Source organism: Pecten maximus, chromosome 3, assembly GCF_902652985.1.
Source record: "Pecten maximus chromosome 3, xPecMax1.1, whole genome shotgun sequence".
Lineage (NCBI taxonomy): Eukaryota > Metazoa > Mollusca > Bivalvia > Pectinida > Pectinidae > Pecten > Pecten maximus.
The window spans coordinates 20,872,999-20,900,798 of NC_047017.1; the positions used below are offsets into that span (position 1 = coordinate 20,872,999).

Here is a 27,800-nt window from a genome sequence, read left to right on the forward strand (position 1 = left end):
TGCTGTGATTAATCATAATAAAAAGAAAACAAAAACAAAAAAACAACAACAACAAAAAATTCACCTGCATCAATAAAGTGGGAAAGGGTTTAGTTTTTAACGTATCGATCACGATCACTGCACATCCTGAACTCATTGAGTTACACTGAAATACAGTGATGTTATCGGAACACTTCACCGTCTGCGAACGTAGAAAATGACGAGGGGTTCCGACTGGTAGACTTAGAATAGTCTGGTTTCCTGACCCTCATTTCAGTTTCCGTTGGACTGCAATATTGTGTACTAAAATACGGAAATAGGGGTCAGGAAACAAGACTAGGCTTAGAGGTCCATCGTAACACATCGCCTCCATGTGCGAATCAAGTTTCGTAGAAAATGACGAGGAGAACCGATTGACAGTGACGTGGATTATCCGAGGACTTTCCAGATGGTTTGGTTTGGTTTATTTTGGTTAACGTCCTATTAACAGCTAAGGTCTTTTAATGACTACCTCCCGTGCGTGCGACATGCATGCGTGTGGTGAGTGCTAATGTGTTTTTTGGGAGGCTGCGGTATGTTCGTATTAAGTCTCCTTTTGAAAGGCCGGAACCTTTGCCGATTTATAGTGCTACCTCACTGAAGCATACTGCCGAAGATAGCCAGCAGGACACCCCATCCGGTCACATTATACTGACAATGGGCAAACCAATCGTCCCACTCCAAATATGCTGAGCGCTAAGCATGAGTAGCAACTACCATTTCTAAAGACTCTGGTATGTCTCGGCCAGGGGACAGAACCTAAAGCCTTCCTCACAGCGGCGAACGCTCAACTAAAGGCCACAAGTGTCAGGGGAGACATTAGGAAGAAGAAAGTTGTTCAGAAAGAAGAGAAAAGATAAGATCCCAAATTTAGTCGCCTCCTACGATCATGCAATGAGGGCAGCAGGTACAGTTCTTACGCACTGTATACCTGCAGGACAGCTTTCCGGATGGATCACTACAGAGATGTGCAATATATAAGTTGCTTTTCCATGTCTCAAGATATTTGTCTGATGCGTTTTTAAAACGTCCCATATTTCGGTTGCTTTAACAAAACTTACAGATCTCGTTTATTCTTATTGCCCTAATAAAAGGCAGGAACATAATCTACCAAAAATTTCTTACCTTTTCCCAAGCTGTCCCTCAAACGAGAAAACGTATATAATTTTCTTGGATTTTTTTTTCTTAAAAATATATAGTATCCAATCGGCACCATCTATAAGTAATCTCGCCACACCATCAGATATCCCATCTATTGAGGTTTAACATCTGAAGCTGCTACTAATGCGCACCAAAACGAGTTGTTTACCGTCGCTGTGGTACATATATGTAGTCCAATACACTGCACGTGATCCAAGTGACAAATCGTCTGGTAGATGATGTGACAACATGGATCTCAATGTCAAAATAAAATGGATATGGATTGTTTAAATATTATATATTATGCATTGTGTTTTATAATTAGATATGTTACTAGCGATTTGGTGTCGTTGAACGTGAGTTCGAAGCCCAGTCAGAGCACGGGTCAAAATTGTCTTCCTTTGTCATTATTACTCTTTCTAAATTCCTTGTACAAATACTGTTATTTGTTCTTTGTCTTTCGTGTATATAATATTAGTACTACATTTGCTTCGTGCGTTCGATTTTCCGGCGAATTTCACAACATTAAATTTTAATTGGTCAAGATTAAGATAAAATGGGTGAGGGCAGTATCAGGTGCCCGAGGGTAGGGACCTGAACGGTCCTGAAAGCAGGGGACACAGATCTGGAGAGAAAGTCACTCCTCCTTGTCAACAATAACAGCCCTACATAGCCGGGTACCGGATCGATATATATATATATGTAATCTACAACTCGGGGCGCGTGGAGTGACAGCAGAATTCAGTAAATTGGTCAATTTACTTGTTCTTTAGGCTTTTAATTACTGTTCATTAGAGACATTCATTACAGTCAGCATCTATCACGCTTTCTCGTGTAATTACGACATCAGGTCAAACCGCAAACATCCGGTCACTGCTACAATCAATCCTATTTAGTTAGGAACGCCAGGAACAAGTGGAATGGACTCCGCCGCTTCTATAACGATCTGTAATGATAGCAGCACCACAGTTTAGATCGGTGACCGGTGTGGGGTGGACAGCCTAGCATGGCCGTACACCCGTGATTGACCAAACCTGGCTATGACAAGGGCCACGTGGAATGAGAAGTATCCGGAGCCGGAACCCCGTCCTCCAGCCCTGGATTTTTCCACTGTGATCCTTGGGGCGGGGATTTTCATTGTGGCGCTAATCATTTTGGCGGTTGGACTTATCATTGGACTGCAGTTTCCAGACTTCGCCCAAAATAGAGTCGTTGAAGAACAATGTGTGACCAGTACGGAGCACGAACTATTCAATGAATGGGTAGGTTTTCTTTTCTTAAATCACACAAATTGGTAGTTTATTTAATTAATTGCATGATATTGCATTTAAGAAAAAATACTTTTACAGAGCAATCATTATGATATATTACACATAATGGGTACTCTGTATGATATATTACACCTGACGGGTACTCTGTGCGATATATTACACATATCGGGTACTCTGTACGATATATTACACCTGACGGGTACTCTGTACGATATATTACACATATCGGGTACTCTGTATAATATATTACACCTGACGGGTACTCTGTATGATATATTACACCTGACGGGTACTCTGTATGATATATTACACCTGACGGGTACTCTGTATGATATATTAAACCTGACGGGTACTCTGTATGATATATTACACCTGACGGGTACTCTGTACGATATATTACACATATCGGGTACTCTGTACGATATATTACACCTGACGGGTACTCTGTACGATATATTACACATATCGGGTACTCTGTATGATATATTACACCTGACGGGTACTCTGTATGATATATTACACCTGACGGGTACTCTGTATGATATATTACACCTGACGGGTACTCTGTATGATATATTACACCTGACGGGTACTCTGTATGATATATTACACCTGACGGATACTCTGTATGCTATATTACACCTGACAGGTACTCTGTATGATATATTACACCTGACGGGTACTCTGTATGATATATTACACCTATCGGGTACTCTGTATGATATATTACACCTATCAGGTACTCTGTATGATATATTACACCTGACAGGTACTCTGTATGATATATTACACCTGGCGAAGTATGTATGACAGATTACACTTATCGCGGATGGATGATGTTTTACACTTATTGGGGAATGTAGGTTATTTTACACCTATCAAGGACTCTGTGTGCTATGTTCTACATATAGTGAAATCTGTTTGATATTATCTACCTATAGGGATCTCTGATATTTCCTACCTATATGGATCGCTGATATTTCCTACCTATAGAGATCTCTGATATTTCCTACCTATAGAGATCTCTGATATTTTCTACCCATATGGATCTCTGATATTTTCTACCCATATGGATCTCTGATATTTCCTACCTATAGAGATCTCTGATATTTCCTACCTATAGGGATCTCTGATATTTTCTACCTATAGGGATTTCTGATATTTCCTACCTATAGGGATCTCTGATATTTCCTACCTATAGGGATCTCTAATATTTCCTACCTATAGGGATTTCTGATATTTCCTACCTATAGGGATCTCTGATATTTCCTACCTAGATAGATCTCTGATATTTCCTACCTAGATAGATCTCTGATATTTCCTACCTATAGGGATCTCTGATATTTCCTACCTATATGGATCTCTGATATTTCCTACCTATAGGGATCTCTGATATTTCCTACCTATAGAGATCTCTGATATTTTCTACCCATATGGATCTCTGATATTTTCTACCTATAGGGATTTCTGATATTTCCTACCTATATGGATCTCTGATATTCCCTACCTATATGGATCTCTGATATTTCCTACCTATAGAGATCTCTGATATTTCCTACCTATAGGGATCTCTGATATTTTCTACCTATAGGGATTTCTGATATTTCCTACCTATAGGGATCTCTGATATTTCCTACCTATAGGGATCTCTAATATTTCCTACCTATAGGGATTTCTGATATTTTCTACCTATATGGATTTCTGATATTTTCTACCTATGTGGATTTCTGATATTTCCTACCCATATGGATTTCTGATATTTTCTACCTATATGGATTTCTGATATTTCCTACCCATATGGATTTCTGATATTTCCTACCTATAGGGATCTCTGATATTTTCTTACCTATAAGGAACTCTGAACGATATTTCCTACCCATATGGATCTCTATTTCCTACCTATAGGGATCTCTGATATTTCCTACCTATAGGGATTTCTGATATTTTCTACCTATATGGATTTCTGATATTTTCTACCTATATGGATTTCTGATATTTCCTACCTATATGGATTTCTGATATTTCCTACCTATAGGGATCTCTGATATTTTCTTACCTATAAGGAACTCTGAACGATATTTCCTACCCATAGGGATCTCTGATATTTCCTACCTATATGGATCTCTGATATTTCCTACCTATAGGGATCTCTGATATTTTCTACCCATATGGATCTCTGATATTTCCTACCTATAGGGATCTCTGATATTTTCTTACATATAAGGAACTCTGAACGATATTTCCTACCCATAGGGATCTCTGATATTTCCTACCTATATGGATCTCTGATATTTCCTACCTATAGGGATCTCTGATATTTCCTACCTATAGGGATCTCTGATATTTCCTACCTATAGGGATCTCTGATATTTCCTACCTATAGGGATCTCTGATTTTTTCTACCTATAGGGAACTCTGATATTTCCTACCCATATGGATCTCTGATATTTCCTACCTATAGGGATCTCTGATATTTCCTACCCATATGGATCTGTGATATTCTCTACCTATAGGGATCTCTGATATTCTCTACCTATAGGGATCTCTGATATTTCCTACCTATAGGGATCTCTGATATTTCCTACCTACAAGGATTTCTGATATTCTCTACCTATAGGGATCTCTGATATTCTCTACCTATAGGGATCTCTGATATTCTCTACCTATAGGGATCTCTGATATTTCCTACCTATAGATATCTCTGATATTTCCTACCTATAGGGATCTCTGATATTTCCTACCTACAAGGATTTCTGATATTCTCTACCTATAGGGATCTCTGATATTCTCTACCTATAGGGATCTCTGATATTCTCTACCTATAGGGATCTCTGATATTTCCTACCTATAGGGATCTCTGATATTTCCTACCTATAGGGATCTCTGATATTTCCTACCTATAGAGATCTCTGATATTTCCTACCTATAGGGATCTCTGATATTTCCTACCTATATGGATCTCTGATATTCTCTACCTATAGGGATCTCTGATATTTCCTACCCATAGGGATCTCTGATATTTCCTACCTATAGGGATCTCTGATATTTCCTACCCATATGGATCTCTGATATTTCCTACCTATATGGATCTCTGATATTCTCTACCTATAGGGATCTCTGATATTTCCTACCTATAGAGATCTCTGATATTTCCTACCTATAGGGATCTCTGATATTTCCTACCTATAGGGATTTCTGATATTTCCTACCTATAGGGATTTCTGATATTCTCTACCTATAGGGATCTCTGATATTCTCTACCTATAGGGATCTCTGATATTCTCTACCTATAGGGATCTCTGATATTTCCTACCTATATGGATCGCTGATATTTCCTACCTATAGAGATCTCTGATATTTCCTACCTATAGAGATCTCTGATATTTTCTACCCATATGGATCTCTGATATTTTCTACCCATATGGATCTCTGATATTTCCTACCTATAGAGATCTCTGATATTTCCTACCTATAGGGATCTCTGATATTTTCTACCTATAGGGATTTCTGATATTTCCTACCTATAGGGATCTCTGATATTTCCTACCTATAGGGATCTCTAATATTTCCTACCTATAGGGATTTCTGATATTTCCTACCTATAGGGATCTCTGATATTTCCTACCTAGATAGATCTCTGATATTTCCTACCTAGATAGATCTCTGATATTTCCTACCTATAGGGATCTCTGATATTTCCTACCTATATGGATCTCTGATATTTCCTACCTATAGGGATTTCTGATATTTCCTACCTATAGAGATCTCTGATATTTTCTACCCATATGGATCTCTGATATTTTCTACCTATAGGGATTTCTGATATTTCCTACCTATATGGATCTCTGATATTCCCTACCTATATGGATCTCTGATATTTCCTACCTATAGAGATCTCTGATATTTCCTACCTATAGGGATCTCTGATATTTTCTACCTATAGGGATTTCTGATATTTCCTACCTATAGGGATCTCTGATATTTCCTACCTATAGGGATCTCTAATATTTCCTACCTATAGGGATTTCTGATATTTTCTACCTATATGGATTTCTGATATTTTCTACCTATGTGGATTTCTGATATTTCCTACCCATATGGATTTCTGATATTTTCTACCTATATGGATTTCTGATATTTCCTACCCATATGGATTTCTGATATTTCCTACCTATAGGGATCTCTGATATTTTCTTACCTATAAGGAACTCTGAACGATATTTCCTACCCATATGGATCTCTATTTCCTACCTATAGGGTTCTCTAATATTTCCTACCTATAGGGATTTCTGATATTTTCTACCTATATGGATTTCTGATATTTTCTACCTATATGGATTTCTGATATTTTCTACCTATATGGATTTCTGATATTTTCTACCTATAGGGAACTCTGATATTTTCTTACCTATAAGGAACTCTGAACGATATTTCCTACCCATAGGGATCTCTGATATTTCCTACCTATATGGATCTCTGATATTTCCTACCTATAGGGATCTCTGATATTTTCTACCCATATGGATCTCTGATATTTCCTACCTATAGGGATCTCTGATATTTTCTTACATATAAGGAACTCTGAACGATATTTCCTACCCATAGGGATCTCTGATATTCCCTACCTATATGGATCTCTGATATTTCCTACCTATAGGGATCTCTGATATTTCCTACCTATAGGGATCTCTGATATTTCCTACCTATAGGGATCTCTGATATTTCCTACCTATAGGGATCTCTGATTTTTTCTACCTATAGGGAACTCTGATATTTCCTACCCATATGGATCTCTGATATTTCCTACCTATAGGGATCTCTGATATTTCCTACCCATATGGATCTCTGATATTCTCTACCTATAGGGATCTCTGATATTCTCTACCTATAGGGATCTCTGATATTTCCTACCTATAGGGATCTCTGATATTTCCTACCTACAAGGATTTCTGATATTCTCTACCTATAGGGATCTCTGATATTCTCTACCTATAGGGATCTCTGATATTCTCTACCTATAGGGATCTCTGATATTTCCTACCTATAGAGATCTCTGATATTTCCTACCTATAGGGATCTCTGATATTTCCTACCTACAAGGATTTCTGATATTCTCTACCTATAGGGATCTCTGATATTCTCTACCTATAGGGATCTCTGATATTCTCTACCTATAGGGATCTCTGATATTTCCTACCTATAGGGATCTCTGATATTTCCTACCTATAGGGATCTCTGATATTTCCTACCTATAGAGATCTCTGATATTTCCTACCTATAGGGATCTCTGATATTTCCTACCTATATGGATCTCTGATATTCTCTACCTATAGGGATCTCTGATATTTCCTACCCATAGGGATCTCTGATATTTCCTACCTATAGGGATCTCTGATATTTCCTACCCATATGGATCTCTGATATTTCCTACCTATATGGATCTCTGATATTCTCTACCTATAGGGATCTCTGATATTTCCTACCTATAGAGATCTCTGATATTTCCTACCTATAGGGATCTCTGATATTTCCTACCTATAGGGATTTCTGATATTTCCTACCTATAGGGATCTCTGATATTTCCTACCTATAGAGATATCTGATATTTCCTACCTATAGGGATTTCTGATATTCTCTACCTATAGGGATCTCTGATATTCTCTACCTATAGGGATCTCTGATATTCTCTACCTATAGGGATCTCTGATATCTCCTACCCATATGGATCTCTATTTCCTACCTATGGGGATCTCTGATATTTCTTACCTATAAGGATCTCTGATATTTTCTTACCTATAAGGAACTCTGAACGATATTTCCTACCTATTGTATTAACTGATAGTCTATGTTGATGGTCGTGTTCACAAGAGTTCGTTTCAGTGACAGTGCTGTGGTATTCCAGGACCTTTAGGCCACTTCTTTCTCTTTGTGCGACATACATTGTAGATCACGATGTAGATCAGCTTCAGATTACTGTTGAGCTATTGTTATTATCTTTATTGTACGACAGACCTGTTCAAATACAAAAGTACTTACCATAGTGTCTTATATAGAACAGGAAATATTTATAGATAGAGGAATACTATTTCATGTATTAATTCATTAACAGCTAGTGCCCGTGGACAATTCTTGTGGACGTGTGGTCATACAATTATCGACAGTATTCTGTTATATCGTTCCCCAGTCTCGGCTACATGTACTGATACATTCACCTTTCTATAACGTTTGATGGGCTTGTGATATGTCCATTGTCCAGTTATATATAAATATATCGGCTGACACGTTTTGTCTCCATAACACGGGTTGTTGTCAGTGATTTTTGCGTCCAATTGTTTCGCTGTCCCGTCTATGAATAATTTAACGCGATTTGCTCCACAGTTCAGGAAGCTATGAAACTCTAATGAAAGATTAATGACAAACTGGCGATTTCTAACGGTGGGAGATTTACATATTGTTTTTACCTATATCGACCTTTGTACTTACCTATAGCAGGGGATTATCTATGCTAGCCATCAGGGTACACGTTTGTACACATTTCGAATCACTCCTTGTTATTCAGTAATGGGCGTATCCTGCTTCCCACCATTAAGTACAGTCATGCTAGGTTATCGACAAATTTAGCTTTTAACTTAATAACCCGTCCGACAAAACACGAGTATATCTAACGTTCTCTAATTGAAATTAGAATTCTAATTCTCTCTCACAAAGGGAGCGGGATAAAGGTTAAATAAGACTGATTTATATGTATAATGGATAACACAGCTTTAGTATACAAATGATCTAGGTCAATAGGAATCTTAAACTATCCGACACATGATAATTAACTACCTTCATATTAGATAGAAAATCTATAACTAGGTTTAAAATAGTATGTGATACCGCTCTGGTAGTCTGGCATATAGTATCAGAATATATGACTGATATAATGTTTATCAAATTACACATTAAGAATATTGTTTATCAAATTACACATTAAGAATATTGTTTATCAAATTACACATTAAGAATATTGTTTATCAAATTACACATTAAGAATATTGTTTATCATTCGCCCTTCACCAAGGCGACCCGGGTTCGATTACCCGATCGGACGTGAAACGATATTATCACCCGTCCAACCACTTGGATTTCCCCCTGGTCCCCCCCCCCCCCCCCCCCCCTTACAGTAAGACACTGTCACCAGCTTTCATTCATTCATATATGACGTGTTTTGCCATTGTTGTATAATAAGAAATTACTTGGTTTTTTTTTTGGTTTTAAATACTTTTATATTGTTTATAGTTATTTCCGTGCCTTTTTAATTATTTACTGTGTACATAGTCAGTATCAATGCGTATAGACAGATTTATATTTCAAGCGTATTCTGTGTACATCCAGGATACATTGTAATATACAACATGTACGAAACAAGTGAAGCTCAGTAACCTCCTATGCCGAAATAGCTTTCAATTTAAGTATCTATTAAACATTAAACGCAGACGTTGTTGGACTGAAATTCATTTAAAAATATATTTACAGATTAAACACAAAAGACATCCTTACCCTATTAACAGTGATACTTAGTATCTTGTATTACGATTGTCTTTCAATGTATGCGGTACATTTAGATAATTTTATGATAGTGATTCTTTCCTTGGTAACAAGGAATTCTATAACAATAGGACAGGATATTTCGAGATATGTCTTCAACGTCATTAATTTTATCGAAAATTACAAAACTATTTAGTCATAAGGGACCATAAATGTATTTATCATGAAATAAATTCTATTTTCACGATAACGCCACAATTTCACGAAAAAAACTTAAGGAAATTTCTTAACTTAAAATTTTCCATAGGAAATCATTACGGTTCATAAGAAAATGTCCTTCACTAAGACTTTCTCTTAAATCCAAAAATGTTTTTCTGTTGAAACTTTGAAGCTAACGGATTTTCTCAAGGAACGTTGATGGAAAAGAGGCCTTGCATAGCAAAGCTCCTAATACAAACCCAACTTTCAAAGAGAGACACACGATGAAATTAGTTTGGCAAAGTCAAAGTCTTAAGAATTAATTAGCTGCGAGTTATGGTCAAAGCTAACCGAATACCCATGTCTCCCACGTCCTGTTTCCCGCCAGTACAGTTCGTGATTTCGTCGATCTCATTACTGGCTTCTTTACCGCATGTCTGTGTAATTAGTTGATCTACTAGATACAAGGACGTTGTGTTATTAATTCAAGGATAAAATGTTATACAACCATAAACAGCAGTGTTTAGGGGTTAGATCTATTATGTGGCTTCGGTAGCTTCAAAACGATTGGCCATCATGCCAACTTTTAATGAATTTTCAAATAGGCAAATCATGATTTATTACGTAAAAACTATCGCTATTTGTGAAGTTGACTATACTTTTTTTCGCATTGTAATTTGTTTTTAATCCAATGATCAGATGTTTAATAACTTGATATAGCTTGTCCGAGATTTAATCTGCATCTGCATCTAAAATTTATCTAAAATAAACCTATCAATTGGAGAAGCTTCATGTTGGAGTCCCAGGTCGCCTGAAGTATCCGATATTTACTCTGGTTAACCAATTCTGTTGATCAGCGACATCAGGTATCTGTTCAATATAAAGGAGCTTTATACAGTAAACGTAATCGTCGGGGCATGCCTGAGCTATGCAAAGGAAGGGGCCCGACTTATAGCTCCCAGGGGACACTAACAGAAGATGTCAACAATATGTATGAGTCAGCGTTTGTGACTGAATTTTCCATAATTGAACGACTACACGTGTATGTACATGATCATGGTATTTAACCCATATCACAAATAAGTTTATAGCAAATATCTGGAATATTGTACATTGAAACATTGACATTCAGTTGTAAAAAAAATACCACTATGGCGTTTCGTTTTCCACATTTACCATAGACATGTGTATATATAAAACAAGAAATATCTTTAAAAAAGATAAACGGCATAGTTTTAATGCTGGTGGTTATAATATAAAACTACTGGTGAAATAAATGAATGAACTAATGTGTTTCAGCACAGATAACAAAATTATATCAGTTTGAATCATTTTTGGTAATAATAAGACTGCATTTGAATCAGGAATATAATTTTATTGATGTGCCATTTGAAAAGATACATCAACTTATTTAGCTTGCGTTCAATCATCACTATGTTTCGTTTTTACCGCTACATTGACCAATCACATACTTCATCTAGACCAGTAACGCCACCTGTCGTGTCATATCCGGTGCCAAAAGAATATTATACGACTATGCCGAAAAAATCGAAATCCGTCTGCTCTTAAATAGTGTTTTAAGGTTCTGTGACGTCATTTCTAAGGTAAATATAGCAGCTTCGAATGTAGATATATTTCGCAACGCCGAGAACAGCAACTATAGTCAGTGAGGTAATAGGCGGTGTCATGTAGGCGGTAAACCAAATAACTGAATACCTTGCAAGAGCATTAGCTCCAAACATCATTAACACCATGAACGAGAACTCTAAGATGTCAGATGAACAGGTATGGGTATCGCATTCCATTGATAAGATACCTACAATTGCTTTCTATGAATATACATTGTACATACCCGGAAGTAATGTAATTCTTTGTACTTACCCGGAAGTAATGTACCGCTGCCATGGCTCTTCGCTTTGTATACATCTACACGTGTAAATGGAGACTGAATTACAACTATAATAAGCGTGCAGCTGTGTTTTTTTTCGTCCCGAAAGATATCGCACGGTCAAGCTCAACGCCAACTGAAAGCTCTAGAATATACACTGGTTATGGAAAACTTGAGGAGCGATCTAGCGATTTGTGAATCCATTACTATGATTTATATGTACTGTTATTCATATTGTAATTTGCTGTAAATAATTTTATTTCGTGCTATTTTTGTGTATATATGATAAATATATTTGTTTGTTACAGGTTTCCGAGAGTGAATGGAACCGTTATAACAAGCTGTACTATTGGGTCGTCACCAACCCGTCCGGAGTCCTGTACGGGGGCCAGTTACCAGTGGTCAGTACAATTCTGTATTTCTGATAATTCAAAATAACGCCGTTCAGAATTTAGAGGAAAAGTCGATTGTTATTTGTTGGACGTCTTTTGGAAATGCTTAAATCAGTGTCAACAAAATTTTGTTATCTGAATTTACTTGAGATGTTTGATTGATTTCTTATTATTAAGACAATTTCATCCAGAAGCTTACATATTGCGTTCCTCTTTTTCCGGAATAAAAGGGTGAGATTAATAGAATCGTTCAGCCCTTTTGGGGTGAGATAGAGGAATCTCAACCGGAGGAGGGAGATGGTTAAATTAACAATCTTCCTCCTCTCATCCCAAAAAGGGGTGAATAATTATTTTTCTCTTACCCTGTTTTCCAAGCGAAGTGTGAACCAAATTCAAACGTATGTAAACAACAACACGTGGATGGCGGATGACAGTTGTGTTAAGGCCGCAGCAGACGCTTTACACCTTACGATGTTGATTTCATACAAAATACAGTTCCGACTTAGCTTGTCAGAAAGAACACCAAACACTCAGTTAACTCTGATAATTAATACTTATTTAATTTCTTTTGTGAATAATATTGATATTTAGCATTCAAACGTTCCGGGTCAGGTCACAGTGACGTCATTCTATCCAGACTAGAGCATGTTCAAAGAGCACGTGTAGCTTGTCTTTTCCCCAGGGTGAGACTGCGAATATCCCTTTCCAGGGTGAGAGAAAAGAAAATCTCGCCCCGGTAAAACTGCTGATATCCCTGTCTAGGGTAAGAGAATACTATGTCTTTCAGGCGCGTAGCTGCCTGTACTCTGGTACGCAGGTGCTCAGGTGCATCCACTTAATTTTTTATATATAACAAGAACTATCTTTTAAAAAGATAAACGGCATAGTTTTAATGCTGGTGGTTATAATGTAATACTGCTGGTGAAATAAATCAACGAACTAATGCGTTTCAGCACGGATAACAAAATTAGATCAGTTTGAATCATTTTTGGTAATAATAAGACTGCATTTGAATCAGGGATATGATTTTATTAATGTGTCATTTGAAAAAGATACATCCACTTATTTAGCTTGCTTTCAATCTTAATTTTGTTTCGTTTTTAACTGCATATCTGCATTTTGCATTGACCGCTACATTGACCAATCACATACTTCATCTTGACCAGTAACGCCACCTGTCGCAGATCCGGGGCCAAAACAAAAGTAGACGGCTATGCCGAAAAAAAAATGTATCAATATGAAGTCAAATGCACCTTGTATACATAGTAGATCCATATAGTGATACTGACATGTCGGGAACAGAAATGAAAATTAAAGTTTACTGGGGGGAAAGCCGGACAATCGACTTTGTTTGAACTCCATTTTAATATTTTCAAAACTTTCCAAAACGTTCGGACTCACGCCTACGGCGCTCGTGAATCCACTTAATCCAGGACCCAGCTACGCCCCTGTCTTTAATAGCCTAAATAGGGTTTCTATAGGTGGCTTAAAAGTTGATCTTCCAAGACTGTGAAAGATGTTGTATGGGACGTCATCGTAATTTCCCACTGAAATTGATGAAATATATCTGCCTTAAGCATAAAAAAAATTGTGAAACAGAATACCTTATGTCTTTTTAATACGTCTTACTTGGTTAATTCTATATTTTGGTGTTATGTTATTTCATCAAAAATGATAAATACCTTAACGTAAAAACATCTTAAATAACAACACTTGTGATATAATACGGTATGAAGTATCTTCTATAAATCAGTATACAATGTATATGATTGGTCAGTCGTAGTTGATTATTGAAATGGATGTTGACCATCTTTTGAACACCGGAAGCTCCTTTTCTCCATCGTGTAGAATATACTCGGAACGTTATTGAGGTAACTATCTTGTTTATCGATATCAAAATTGGTATTGACCATATCTTTTTATATCTTTTAAACAATTTTCAATTAAGTAAATACATTTAAAACATATATTTAAATGATACTGACAAAAGTGAAAAGTTTTGGATTCGACTTAAATTCCACGTGAAACTTTTTTTTCGTGTAAAATATGATTACAAAAAACTCCTAACATCTCTATGGATCTTGTGTCACGCCAAGGCTATTTATGGTAATGTTGAATTGATTGCACGTCAACATTTTTTCCTGGATATTGATTAAACGGTGACTGTAATGTCAGCTATTTGTACTATACTTCCGGTGTTCATCAAAACTTAAATCTTTTATACGGGGTATTAAGTCCATCATTTACTTAAAACCATGCGTGTTTAAGTTTGGTATATACGAGTACATTTCCTTTGATTTCTCTATTAATGAATCCGAGAACATTAGCTACACATGAACGCACCACACTTGGAAGTAAAATGGCTGACGTTGGAACCAATACAATGCTGAAACTGAATCTGTTGAACAAGAATTGACCAAATAATCGTTCTTTCCATTGCTTTATTTTTTCAGTTGTCACAGCGGGGGCCGTACATATATCGAGAATATCGACGAAAGACAGCCATTTTGTTTTCGAGGTCACGTGTCAGTTTCAGCAATAACATCAGTCAGGTGTTTGACATGGCCGCCACCAGATCTTCGTGTGGCGACTGTTTGGATACTGATACGGTACGTGCTTTAGTCGACATGTGACTGCCATGATGTTCAGGGATAACTATGTCATATACATGTACCTAGCATGAAAGTTATGCAAAATGCACAAAATATATAAGCACCCGTCTTCAAGAAAAATAAGGAGTTAGATACATTGGAGCCAAACTGAATTATATTGCATTAAATATCTAGCTACAGAGGGAACCAGAAAAGGTCTTAAGAAATGTTAAACTCTTTGGTGCAATAACCTCATAATTCGATGGTTTTGATAATTTTCTATTAAACATTACTTATATTCTGGTCCGTGCCACTATTAAATTAAAAATTGACAAGTGTACTCATCTTGCACGTATAGAGATGTCAGATTAAGAAACATGGTAGACGTCATTTCATTATATCATGACAAACAACTGGCACCTAGTATTATTGTCGAGATCTCTTGGACTTAACACCTATATTATGAAATTTTGTATTTTGTTGTATATACCTAATCTAGCACTAAAGTTCAAGCAAAAATGTTCAAGGGAATGTGATGCAATAGTTCGCACTGGACACAAGCTGCGCCCACTGGCATGTTTTAAGACGCTGGTATTTTGTAAAACGACGAGCGACTTGGGGGGTCCGACCAGCCACACAAGTCCTGTCCCAGTTTCAGATCCGTGGCCGTTCGTGGAAACAATAACCAGATATAGCACATTAGGTGTTTGTCTTTCCGTCGTTTTGTTTATTCAGCATTTATAGGAACCGGTGATGTTCGCGAAGTAAATGAGCACGAACCGATTAGAAATACATCGAAATACTTGTGTAGTCATTCAAGGAAATGCTCCCTGCAGAGAAGCTCTCGAACACGTGACTTGTCTAAGCACTTTACACGATTAACGGTTTGAGATGTTGTGAAGGCAGATTTATATGCAATGTCTGTTATATGCTGCAATTTGCGTCTTGAACAATCACCTGATCTCTTGATGTCACGGGAGGATGTAGATTCTTAAAACCGGGTCAGCTTAACGTAGCATTAAACGAAAATTTTCATTACCAGCCTTTGTATTGCACAAAAGTTAAGATAATGACAAAAAAAAAAAAAAAAAAGTTAAAGGAAAAACCCACCTCTTTTTAGATTTTAATCTATTCACATTTGAGCAACAAATCTCACAAATGCAGGATATCTATGTTATTGGAATGGAAGCTTTGCCCTTTTATGGCTGTTTGCAATATCATTTTATCGGGATATAATCAGCTGTTTCTAAGTTGTTACCGAGTGGTCTCACAAGAACACTTTCTGGGAGACTGGTGCACTTTAACCATTAATCGATAGACATTAAACTGACGGTTTGTCTCTTTTACAGATTACGCTTCTGAGCACAAGACATCTCCAACTTATTCACAGAGTAAATGGAATGGAAAATTACATTTACAGCCAAATACCGGAAGTACTTAACAACACATTTTGGGCCTCAACATCAAAGCAAACTGGATTTAATACAAACGTTTTTAGGTACTTCGGATGCCTCAGTAGCTCATGTGTTAGCAGTTTGTCTGGAAATGTCACCTATTTTGATGAATTACGTAATATATCCATTGGAGAGTGGATACAGATTAACGACACTGAATATAAGTCAGTCATATTAAACAGGCGAATGGGAACGGGGTTCCTTGATGCGGAAATGAATGCATTGTACCAAAATATTTTAAATTCCAGTCGTTTAGGAGTGTCTGACGCGCAACTTACAGATGCCCAACTACTGAATAGATGTAATCTTTATGTCATAGATACGCTCTGTAATTCTTCAACCGGAAGTGGTTATACTTATTTTACTAACGATGATATATTTTTTGAAACTTGTGGGTTATTGTCGCTTATGCAAAGTAAATTGATAAGTAATACGTCGTGTTTATTGCGAATATCGGAACTTTTTTTAACAGCTATGTGCAAAAATGTCAATACCACATGCAATTTTGAAAACGATATTTTAGAATCGTTTTACTATTCCTTCCGAGACTTTATACTACAGACCCTTACTGGGGTCGTTTATGAAGCACTTTTTGTGAGTGGCGTCCATGGAATGCTAGAAACCCGACCCCAGCGGGACATTGCCCTTGGGTACCGGACGGGGGACGGGGTGGACGTGCCGGGACTCTTGCCGAGTACCGTCGGGAATAATAACCCCCAAACCTACGTCATGTCCACGTGTCAAGGGGATACAGCCAATGGCAACATGGATGTTGAAAGTAAGATATTTTTTTTCAATTCTGCAGATTGTTTCTTTCAATTGTCATTTTTATCATAATTTTGCTGTTCATCTAAAAAAAAAATTCTGAATATCCAAGGATGCAGATCGGAATACCACTAAAGCTAAGTAGGATAGTGTCTCTCTAAAGGATACAATACGCTCTCAGCTGTCGGCATGACGCCAATTTTAACGAACGGTATCTAAGGTGATAACAATGGGATATCCTTGTATATTGATCCATTGTACCTTTGTATAGTTACTATAATGAGCAAACGATCGGGCAAAATAGTAACCAAGCTGAATTGATGACAAAATAATAAATATAGAACATGGGTACTTAAGGAATATGGAAATTGTATAAGTTATATTATATATTTGCTTAATCGGCTTAATGGTGTAACAAAAAGTGAGCGATAAAAAAAGAAATGACCATCGACCGATATATTGGTACAATAAAAGACCCTATTGACCATTTTATGAAATATCACTGCTTAACTATCCGTGCACAGAGAAAGTGACAGATTAATTGTTTTCGGATTTCGTTTGAATTATATGGGCCAAAAGATGTATAAAGTATATTAACTCTTTCTATATCCAATGAATCCCATTGGCCTATGCATATCACGTGCTAATTTCGTAGTGCCCACACAATTGATGGATTATTTACTCATATTGATTGTGAAATATTAATGAATTAACCAGATAAATTGGCACTTGGAATAAACTTTATTCTATTTTTTTTTAATATTTATAAAGTTTTCTTCTTTCTGTCGTTTGCAATACCATTCCTTAACCCTTTGTGTAAAACATACTTTCTGTCCTAATTGAGGGCCGATAGGACATATTAATGACCTTCAGCCGTCTTGCAACATGTCTTGACGTAGCCAAGGAGGCGTCATTCTTTAGGAACGCCGTGATGACCTTTTGTAACTACCACGATAACAGCGACATTCATCATAAACTAGATTATCTACACTTGAAATTGATGAACGACATTACATTATGCTCTTTCACAAGACGTAGCGCAGTCATTTTCAGTTTAAAGAATTCTGATGTTGTTGCCGTTAGTTTGATATCAGTTATGTTGTTGTTGTTGTTGTTGTTTTATCGATTTTAAGCATATTATCAATACTAGTTAGTCCGCTCCTTTTTGAGTGCCTTTGGAAAAAAAGCTCGAGTTTGTTATGAAATTCAAAGATATAGATATCTATATGGTCAGTATATCACACAGTATAAGTTCTTGATATATACTGTATAATATATTAATTTCAGTTTTAGTTTTCTATTCAAAATCAATGTGATATTATTTAATTTTTCAAACACGTGTATATTGATATTGTGTTGGACAAGAAGCGAGCTCTTTGAAACTAGCATGCCTTCATGTATATTTTCTATTTAGCCCATGATATTATATATAGTTCAGCATGTTTTCCCGCGATAGCTAAGAGTTCAACATAATTTGTCTCTATATACATTAAAGCTCTTTGAGTGGTTTGTTGTCTGCATGCTTTCAAGAGGGAGTCACAAAATACGTGATGTATATAGATTACTCGTAATATGTCAGGGTTTTAAACCTCGCGTCCAATCCTACTGCCGGAGTATCGATAGGATCACGTGACGTTACTCAAATTGAGATTGAATGATGATATCACTGTCGATCAATGATTGATCGGTGTTAAGTAGTGCACTGTGGGCAACCAAACACGGATCTATACTTAAAGTTTATTACTTGATGAGGCTGCTGAGCTTACTGATCAGAGAGACCACAGTTTTATTAATTGACTACGAGACACGACCTTTCACTTCAACGTGTTTACAAATATGAGTTTGACCAGTATCAGCGGCGAAGTAGGTCGAATAAATTAATTTAGAATTCCCACGGCACTATTTTGAAATTAATCTAAAAAGATTTATACTAAGATTTCTTCAAAGTATTAAAATTAATCAAAATATTTCCCTTATTTCACCGCGTTCTAACTTAAAAGTTTTGTCGCCATTGATAGTTCTAATTGATAGGTTTAATTTCCTCAATGTTTCTTTCCTTTGTCATTACTTTCTTCTGTCTGTAAATGCCATCCCTTCTGTAGGGTTTCATTTCTTTGAGCATGAACTGATAACTTGAGTGTACGTTGAAGTGACGACACATACTTATTATCTTGTTCCATCTTTAGGATTTAACTGGGATGTGTAAAAAACGAAGGTATGGGAAAGAAGTGATACTATTCATACCACTCTGCGTTTTCTCCTCCAGGACGGCCCTGTTCTCACTGAGATTTTGTCTCTTTTATGTGATTTTTTTCATTCGTGGTTCTATCTCTTCTACCTTTAAGGTTGTATTTTAAAGGTATTCTATATTAGAGCATTGTTCTATTTGTGGTTTACTTTATTTAACGTCCTATCAGTCACTATGTTAATTTCAGGAGTCCCCGCCTTTGTTCGTGAAGTGTATGTGTGTTTTCAAACGTTTAAACAACCGCGGAATTCATACAAACGAAATTCTCAACTCCTGCAGTAGATTATAATTTAACTCTATAAGATTTTTGACTCATTCCTTGTTTTTCGTTTTCCGTATCCGCCTTTATTTACTTACGCTATATGACAGCGTGTCCTAGATTTCCGTATTATTGAAATAACGAGTTCTATTAGCGTTGATAGTCTTCGACAGAGTTAGAATTAATAATGAATGGTGTTCAATAGGCAAGCCTCCACGTCACTTTCCCTCTATATAACAATGATATACTACCCTGATCCACACTGTTAACTACCAGTTTTCTATAGAATTGATGCCTCCGTAGTTGCTGGTGCCATCACGAAAACGACTACCTATAAATATATGATCCTTGACATTACAGGTAGATCATTAACGTTAATCTTGTCAAATTAATGAACTATAGAATATTGTCATTACACACGCAAACCGTAGCCTAGTAACAGAATGAAATGGATTCTGTAACGGTATGCGTTAGTCCCTCCAACTAAGGACATTTTCTGTAAAATACAGTCAAATGTCTTGTAAATTTGGGATTAATCCATGCAGTGACATTGAAATGTCAGGTAAGGGTTTTGTAATAAATAATTCATGAAATCATTATTAAGATCTAGATTAGACGAATGGTGATTATGATAAAGGTCTGATAAGAATATTCCATTCATGATTTCTATATAAGTCGCTATAGGTGGGGTCGTTATAGGTAATATGTGAGGCTGATGTACTTTCACACTTTGGGCTCTAATTGACGTATTGTGAAAACATGATGAAGCATTATTAACCGGTAGTATGGATCTACACATTCCCATCAACACTATCGACCAATTCTGGTCTTCCTATCGAATCAGCTAATTACTGTCTACTGTAGAACAGGAGTCCCTGATTCGCCTTTGAACTTCGTAACATGTTGATGTTGTTGGTTGTTAATGATGATGATGCTTGTAATTGTGGGAATCAGGGTTATTGAAGGTTATCACATTAGGGTTATTGATAATTATAGTACATACCAGGGTTATTGAAGGTTATCATATTAGGGTTATTGATAATTATAGTACATATCAGGGTTATTGAAGGTTATCATATTAGGGTTATTGATAATTATAGTACATATCAGGGTTATTGAAGGTTATCATATTAGGGTTATTGATGATTATAGTACATATCAGGGTTATTGAAGGTTATAATATTAGGGTTATTGAAGATTAAAATATAAAGGTTATTGATAGTTATAATTTAAGGGTTATTGAAGGTTATAATATAAAGTTTATTGATGGTTATAATATTAGGGTTATTGAAGGTTATAATATTAGGGTTATTGATGGTTATGATATAAAGGTTATTGATGGTTAAAATACCAGGGTTATTGATGGTTATAATACAAGGGTTATTTATGAATGTAATATCAGGGTTATTGAATGTTATGATATTAGGGTTATTGAAAATTAAGATATTAAGATTAGTGATGGTTAAATATTATAGTTATTGAAGGTAATAATATTAGGGTTATTGATGGTTATAATATAAAGGTTATTGGTGGTTATAATACAAGGGTTATTTATGAATGTAATATCAGGGTTATTGAATATTATAATATTAGGGTTATTGACGGTAACAATATTCGGGTAAATGTTAGTTAGGGTTATAATAATGGTTGTAATCCATATCAGGGTTATTGAGAGTTGGTACCTGAATATTTGTAATTGATGGCTTATTTTGGTATGAGCGTTATGTGTTGTTTATTCGGAGTGTTATTGAGTATCTTGGCCATTGAGTGTTAACATGCAGACTTTGGTTATTCTTCAGCATTTCGAGACGCCACCTTGGATCACTTCTGTACTTTACACGGAGACCCGACATGCGATAGTACATCAGGACATAGCTTATTTTCTACGCCAGCTGCATCATACAGCGCATGCGTCAAGCCGGATCCAGTCACCGTGTTTTCCATGTTTGAGGAAAATATACACGGTACTCTTTCTTTTATAAACCCAGTGGAGACAGAGATGTTCGGGATGCGGGTTCATCGTTTCCACATCGACACAAGTAAGATATTTCCAGACATTCAGTACTTATGAAATACCAAATCTCACTACAGTGATAAAAGGGAGTTCTATTTTTTTTCCCGTGTTTATATCACTATTACAGTCAACACCAATGATGAATCATATAGCTGGTATACACAATTTCCATACAGTCAAATTCACTTATAGCGAATATCTGGAGACGTTATTCCAGATTGCAATTGTTAAGAAGGATAACAAAACAAAATTGAAATCATAACGTACCTTTGATTAAAGCATGAATTGTATTTAATTGATTTTCTGACACTATACAAAATCTTGATAACGTCGGAGATTATCCGTCTTTTTTTAAAAACATGACTGTGAAAAAATCAGAGATTGTATTTTAGCTTTTGATGTTTTACTCTTCTCATAATTCTCCGGTATTAAACATTTGAAAAAAAAATTCACAATTGTTTCAGGAATTTTCATATAAAAACCTAATAATCATAATGCGTTAAAAGTGCCTTCGTGGCTAATTTGTGGCATCGTTAATGTAGTGATATCACTCGCACGTAGTGAATATCACTCGCACTAGAGAAATGTATTTATAAAAGTATGATATATTTATTTATTCATTACTAGGAAATGATCAAATATTCTTTTCCTCTTGGTGCCAACTGCACTTTAGCTCTATATAAATCTGTACAGTTCTTGTCATATGGAATGCTTCTCATGCGAAACATATTCCGTGATGTTGCATACAATCATAATTTTAAAAATGTCTTATCCCAATGCGTTAATAGTTACGGATATCACCAAAAGGTGTGAGCGTCTCTTCTATTGATCATTGGTTTTGGTGTAACTAATTTTGAACTTTTGAAAAGAAAACAATGAATGAACAATGAACAATGAAACAATGAAAAGGAAACAGAATAAGTTCTATTAGGCAGGTGTACAGATATATAGATGCGATAACTGGAAGTTACAATTCTAATCGTCTTATACAGGTGCGCACATGTCCAACCTGTATCCATGTCTACTACATAACGCCACAGCAATATTGCAGTACCCTGCCATCATCAGCGTACCAAATGCCAGTCCCTGTTCGTCTGACCCGTTGAGTTCTTCAGACTCCTATGTAAGTAGTTAGTGTTTCTTATCTTGTTGCATAAGACCATCTTGCATTTGAGATGCAACAAAGTCCATTGTATGCCTGTATCTTGCATCTGATATACAAAAAGTCATTTGTATTGCTGTATCTTACTTCTAAGATGCAAAAAGTCCATTGTATGCCTGTATTTAAATCTGAGATCCATACCTCCATTGCATGACTGTATTTTCATGACTTAGCATGGGGTGTTCCAATACTAACGAATAAGGTGCCAAACTTGAATTCTCGTGTTGACGTGCGGGAGATCACGAAAAATTCTGTTTTATACCAAACTGTGGGTGGTCTACGGATCTTTGACGATGCAGAGGGAATGTATTTTATCGTGTATATATATATTTATATTTATGTGTCTATACTAAGATTCACAATAATATATGGAAGGTGATTTGTAATTAATTCATATTTATCTTGGGCAGGTGGACATAGAACCCTTTACAGGAAAAGTATGGCGGAAAGTCGTCCGACTTCAGACAAATGCTTTGTTACAAGCAAATTACCTCAATGCTCCTGATGTGCTGCCGTACAATGTGTCGGTGAGTGAAGGTCCTTTTCCTGTCTACTGGAAGGAGACAGTACTACACATTACCGAGGCTGCCAGTAATCATCACCACGATAAGGTATTTATATTAATGCTAGATCGATTGAAGATCACACTATTAGCAATTATATACAAAAATGAAAATCATTGTCTGGCGGGATAACCGCCATCTATTAACTCCGTACATTGAAACAATTATGTAGTATTTAATCTAATAAACTGGCATGATGTGTTAACAATCTGCTGGGGATGAATTTCAAAAAGGATACATTATAGGCCTTACTCAGGCCGGGATCTGTCGGTCTTAAGTCTAAGTTTATCTATATATATGCATATTGAACTTTATTCTATCATATATGGGTCCCGTGTTTAATGAGTTCTAGTGACAACGGGTTAAATCTGCCAGACACCAATAGTGTTGAGATCCTTAGCCTGATTGCCAAATTTACATAGTTATTGTGGCATTAATGCGTCCATCATGGTAATGATTTATTTGAAATCTCACCTGGCTAAACAGGCTAACAATTGCTTTATTGTATCAGACATGATTATGCGTTGTTCCTAATGATGACAATGATCATGCTACTGTCTATCGAATAAATAGCTATTGACAATGTCCTTAATGAAAGGACAAAATTATTATTATTATGGTTTATTCTTCATTTAAAGGTCAGTAACACTTATACCTATTCAGTGTCGGGATGTCTTTCTTTACATTTTTGTTGTTGCCAGGTTACCAAGCTAATGGACGCCTCGTGTGGTGGACTAATAAGTCTCAGTATCATATCTGTCATCGTTGTCATCATCAGTGTTTTCATCGTCATAAGACCTCGTCGGCTCCTAAGACGAGTTGCTCCACTGCGACAAGAAGTAGTAGCAGAAGATGACGTTTCACAGTATGCAAACAATAATAATTGATCGTGAGACATGCATTTAAAGCATTATGTTGACGTTGATGCAATTTACATTGTGTGATTTTGTTTGTATCTGTTCTAGTGATGTTTGGTGAGTAATACAATCAAAATGCTGTGAGTTCTTGCAGTTCGGTCTGCAATTCTGGGAAGATCAGTTTATGATTAAACATACACTTTCTGCGTAATTGTATCAGTTTTCATCTCCCAACGCAAGTCGGAGATATATTTCAACAATCCTATATAACATACTGCATTTGGGTATACATGAAAAAACATATCATCATCACACATCATGTAAACCTTGATGTAATTGTATAAGTCCTTACCTGTAATTCTTGTACAGTGTACTGTTGAAGAGTATCTATATAGGTATAAGGAAAATCCCGCTAGAATTTGTTAACAGATTTTTATATCGGTGTTATGTGTGTTCTATATTTTTGCACGAGTTTACTGAATCTCTGTGATATTTCATTATGATATGCGTTGTAAGGTTTGCTTTCCCCGTGGCATAAGTGTCACAAAGAATACACTGTTTAACTTACTCTTACCTTTGCATGAGCAATTTTCATGCAAAGTACATATTCCACCTCCAATCTTAGTAGTGATTACAATTCACATAAATGCTAGCATTTTTGTCCCAGCATCACCAAAAGTTCGGCGTTTGAAATCGTAATATTTGTTATTTCTTCTTCTAAAGAAGTACTGAAAGTATCTTTATCAACATTTATATGTATGTTGTACGTGCTCAATATTCAGACTGACCGGAGAAACACTATGGCGGACAGGCGGTCATTTTTCATTTTGACATTTGAAGTATCGTAACACTATTTCTCAGGAAGAACTACAACTGTCCTTTCAATTAATTTTTGGATTAATTTTCCCTTGTTTTTTTATCCATTTCTCTACGAGTCTTTCTTTGTAGGTACTTTTCTTTATATATGTATTATTTGATTTTAAGACTGGCCAGAAGAATATATGTGCTGTATATTTTGTCAATACCACGTGTCAATAGAACAAGCTCATCATTATAATAATTAAGTGGAGAGATAAGAAAAGTTCAGGAAATTTAAAACATATATAGGATCAATAAAGATCCTACAATAGTGGGCGCCAAGATCACGCTGTGATATCGTTGTCTGATCTCTGTGTATATGCTGTATATAATAATGTATATTATGAATTATTGGCAGATAGACAATAAATTTTGTATAAACAGTTATGCAAGGACTTTTGAAAGTTGTTTTCATGTCATGTTTCATTCCAGTATTTATGATAATTTGTATCTATGGTAACTTTGTGATGTATGATAAATATAATTAGCATTATGAATGATGCTACGTAACCATCTATCTACATATAGTTTTGCTTTAAACATGATCATAATACTGAAAAGCCAATGAACAATATCAGAGGATCGATTACAATCATGACGGATCTTCGTTGCTACGTTAGTTTTAATGAATTTCTTTCTTACCTTAGATTACCCATGATGCAGGAGATGATGAATATAAAAGACCTGATTTATTTAGCTTGCCAATCAAGATTTCTTGAAATCTTGGTATGCCAATCAAACCTGGGATTATAGGTATACATCATATGCAGCCTACGTATTTTGTTTCCATTAAATACCGGCATTTCGAATATGATGCAAATAAATTTCAAAATGTATTTCAAATAGAGGTTCAGAATTTCTTACTCAAGTATCACAATATCAATAACAAATCGCATTATTCATATCTCAAGATTCGCATGATAAAATTTCTTGTCTGTTCTAATCGAGTTGCTTTCAAATCGCACTTCACTGCGGGACTCCTACTGAGTCTTGGTTTATTTCAAGTCATCTAAAGGTATAGCACGTAAAATAAACGTCGCTTGTCTGAAATTTTGTTTTTCAATGTCTGATATCAATTGTTGAGTGTAAATTGAATGCTCTATGTAGTAGTTGGTTCGAGCGGACCCAGTTCCTATTGGAAGGCAAGTTAGTAATCAAAGATGCTGTGAAGTTCAATTGTTGTGTCCAGTGGATTTCAATTTTGTCCAAACTCAATTTTAATAATATGTTCGTCTACATCAGATAAAGCATTTGCAATAAATATTTAATGACGATAAAATTCATTCGTGCTTTTAAAAAGAATCAAGAGTGATGATAGGGTAAATCAAACGAGAATCAATCTAGCTGCGTCAGAGGAAATATATGGTTGAGGAAAATATGTCTTATACAAAGAGTTTGATCATTTAACAAAATTTGAAATGAGAATTCTCAATGACAAATGCATTCAAAGATATTCGATAGTGATTACTCTCTAAAACATATGAACACTCTGATTTTGCTCTTGAAAATAATTGAAAATAACATTTAATTACTCTGTGTAAAGCAGGAAATGGTTCCTCTCAAAGGAAATCTTTAGTTATTCGTGGTTTTGAAGAGAAACCAAAGTGATCATCATATCAATTTAAGGTGATTGGCCATGGTCCAAAAGGTTGCAGTTATTTTTCTTTATTTGTTTTGATTTTGTTACCCTGTGTAATGCAGGGTTTGAAAAATGAGTTAATACTCAGAATTGTTTCTCTCCACGGAAATCTTTAGTAAAAGGCGAAAGGAGTATATCAATAATGTCTGAAATTAGTTTCGGCGGTGCGTCGTTTCTAAGACAGATTGTTTCGTTCTCACCAATTCAATTTGAAAAGAAACTTTCAAATAAATGAGACTACATTTCCATAAGATATAGTCAACAAACATTTTAGAAAACATGAAAACATTGTTCAAGATGACGAGGTTTAATATAATATCTCCCTGTCTACTTGAAATTTCTTTATTCGAAGTCGTTTACAAACGTTTCGTAAACGTATTTGATGTCGAAAAGAATTTTGGCGCATTGAAGTTATCGAGGCCATTTCTGCAACACGTGCTGTTTTATTTTGGAAATGATCACTTTCTGGATATTCGAAATTGAATATAAAACACTGTAGGCATTGAATCTCAAAACTGGTGGGCATCGGGTCAAAAATAAATTCATTCTTAACTTATTGTTTACTGTGTATTGTCGAGTGGATTTCAATTTCGGTATAGAATCAATTTACGAAAGAAATTCGACAAAATAGATCCATGAAATAAATATATATCATGCTTGAAATGAAATGATTTCTTTAAAGTAACTCTAATATGTTCATCATTCCAATTAGGTGAAATTACTGGTCGCAATTAACAAATCATGTGAGTATATTTTACATGTATAAATGAACAATTTAATGTTAGCGATGGATAATGGTAACTGTCTGAAACATATGGTTTCTCATGTGTATCAAGATGAATATTGATTTTCTTAAACCCATCAGAGGTGATCTATGTGATATTTTGTCCAATTATAATTTGACCAACGTCATTACGGAACCCACTAGACAAACCGATACCTCCTCAACCCTT

The 27,800-nt window shown here is 35.8% G+C and overlaps 1 protein-coding gene and 1 pseudogene across 1 annotated transcript; one reads left to right on the forward strand and one right to left on the reverse strand.

Annotated features, from left to right (window-relative positions):
* The first annotated feature begins 1,931 nt into the window (after window positions 1-1,931).
* Window positions 1,932-25,595, forward strand: LOC117323540. Its single transcript, XM_033878817.1, has 8 exons — window positions 1,932-2,420; window positions 12,354-12,446; window positions 14,891-15,046; window positions 16,378-17,260; window positions 21,554-21,793; window positions 22,761-22,891; window positions 23,341-23,541; window positions 24,195-25,595. Exons 1-8 carry the CDS (start codon window positions 2,199-2,201, stop codon window positions 24,378-24,380), a joined length of 2,112 nt encoding a protein of 703 aa, XP_033734708.1. The 5' UTR covers window positions 1,932-2,198; the 3' UTR covers window positions 24,381-25,595.
* A 1,298-nt stretch (window positions 25,596-26,893) lies between these two features.
* Window positions 26,894-27,000, reverse strand: LOC117324692 (annotated as a pseudogene).
* Window positions 27,001-27,800: the final 800 nt, after the last annotated feature.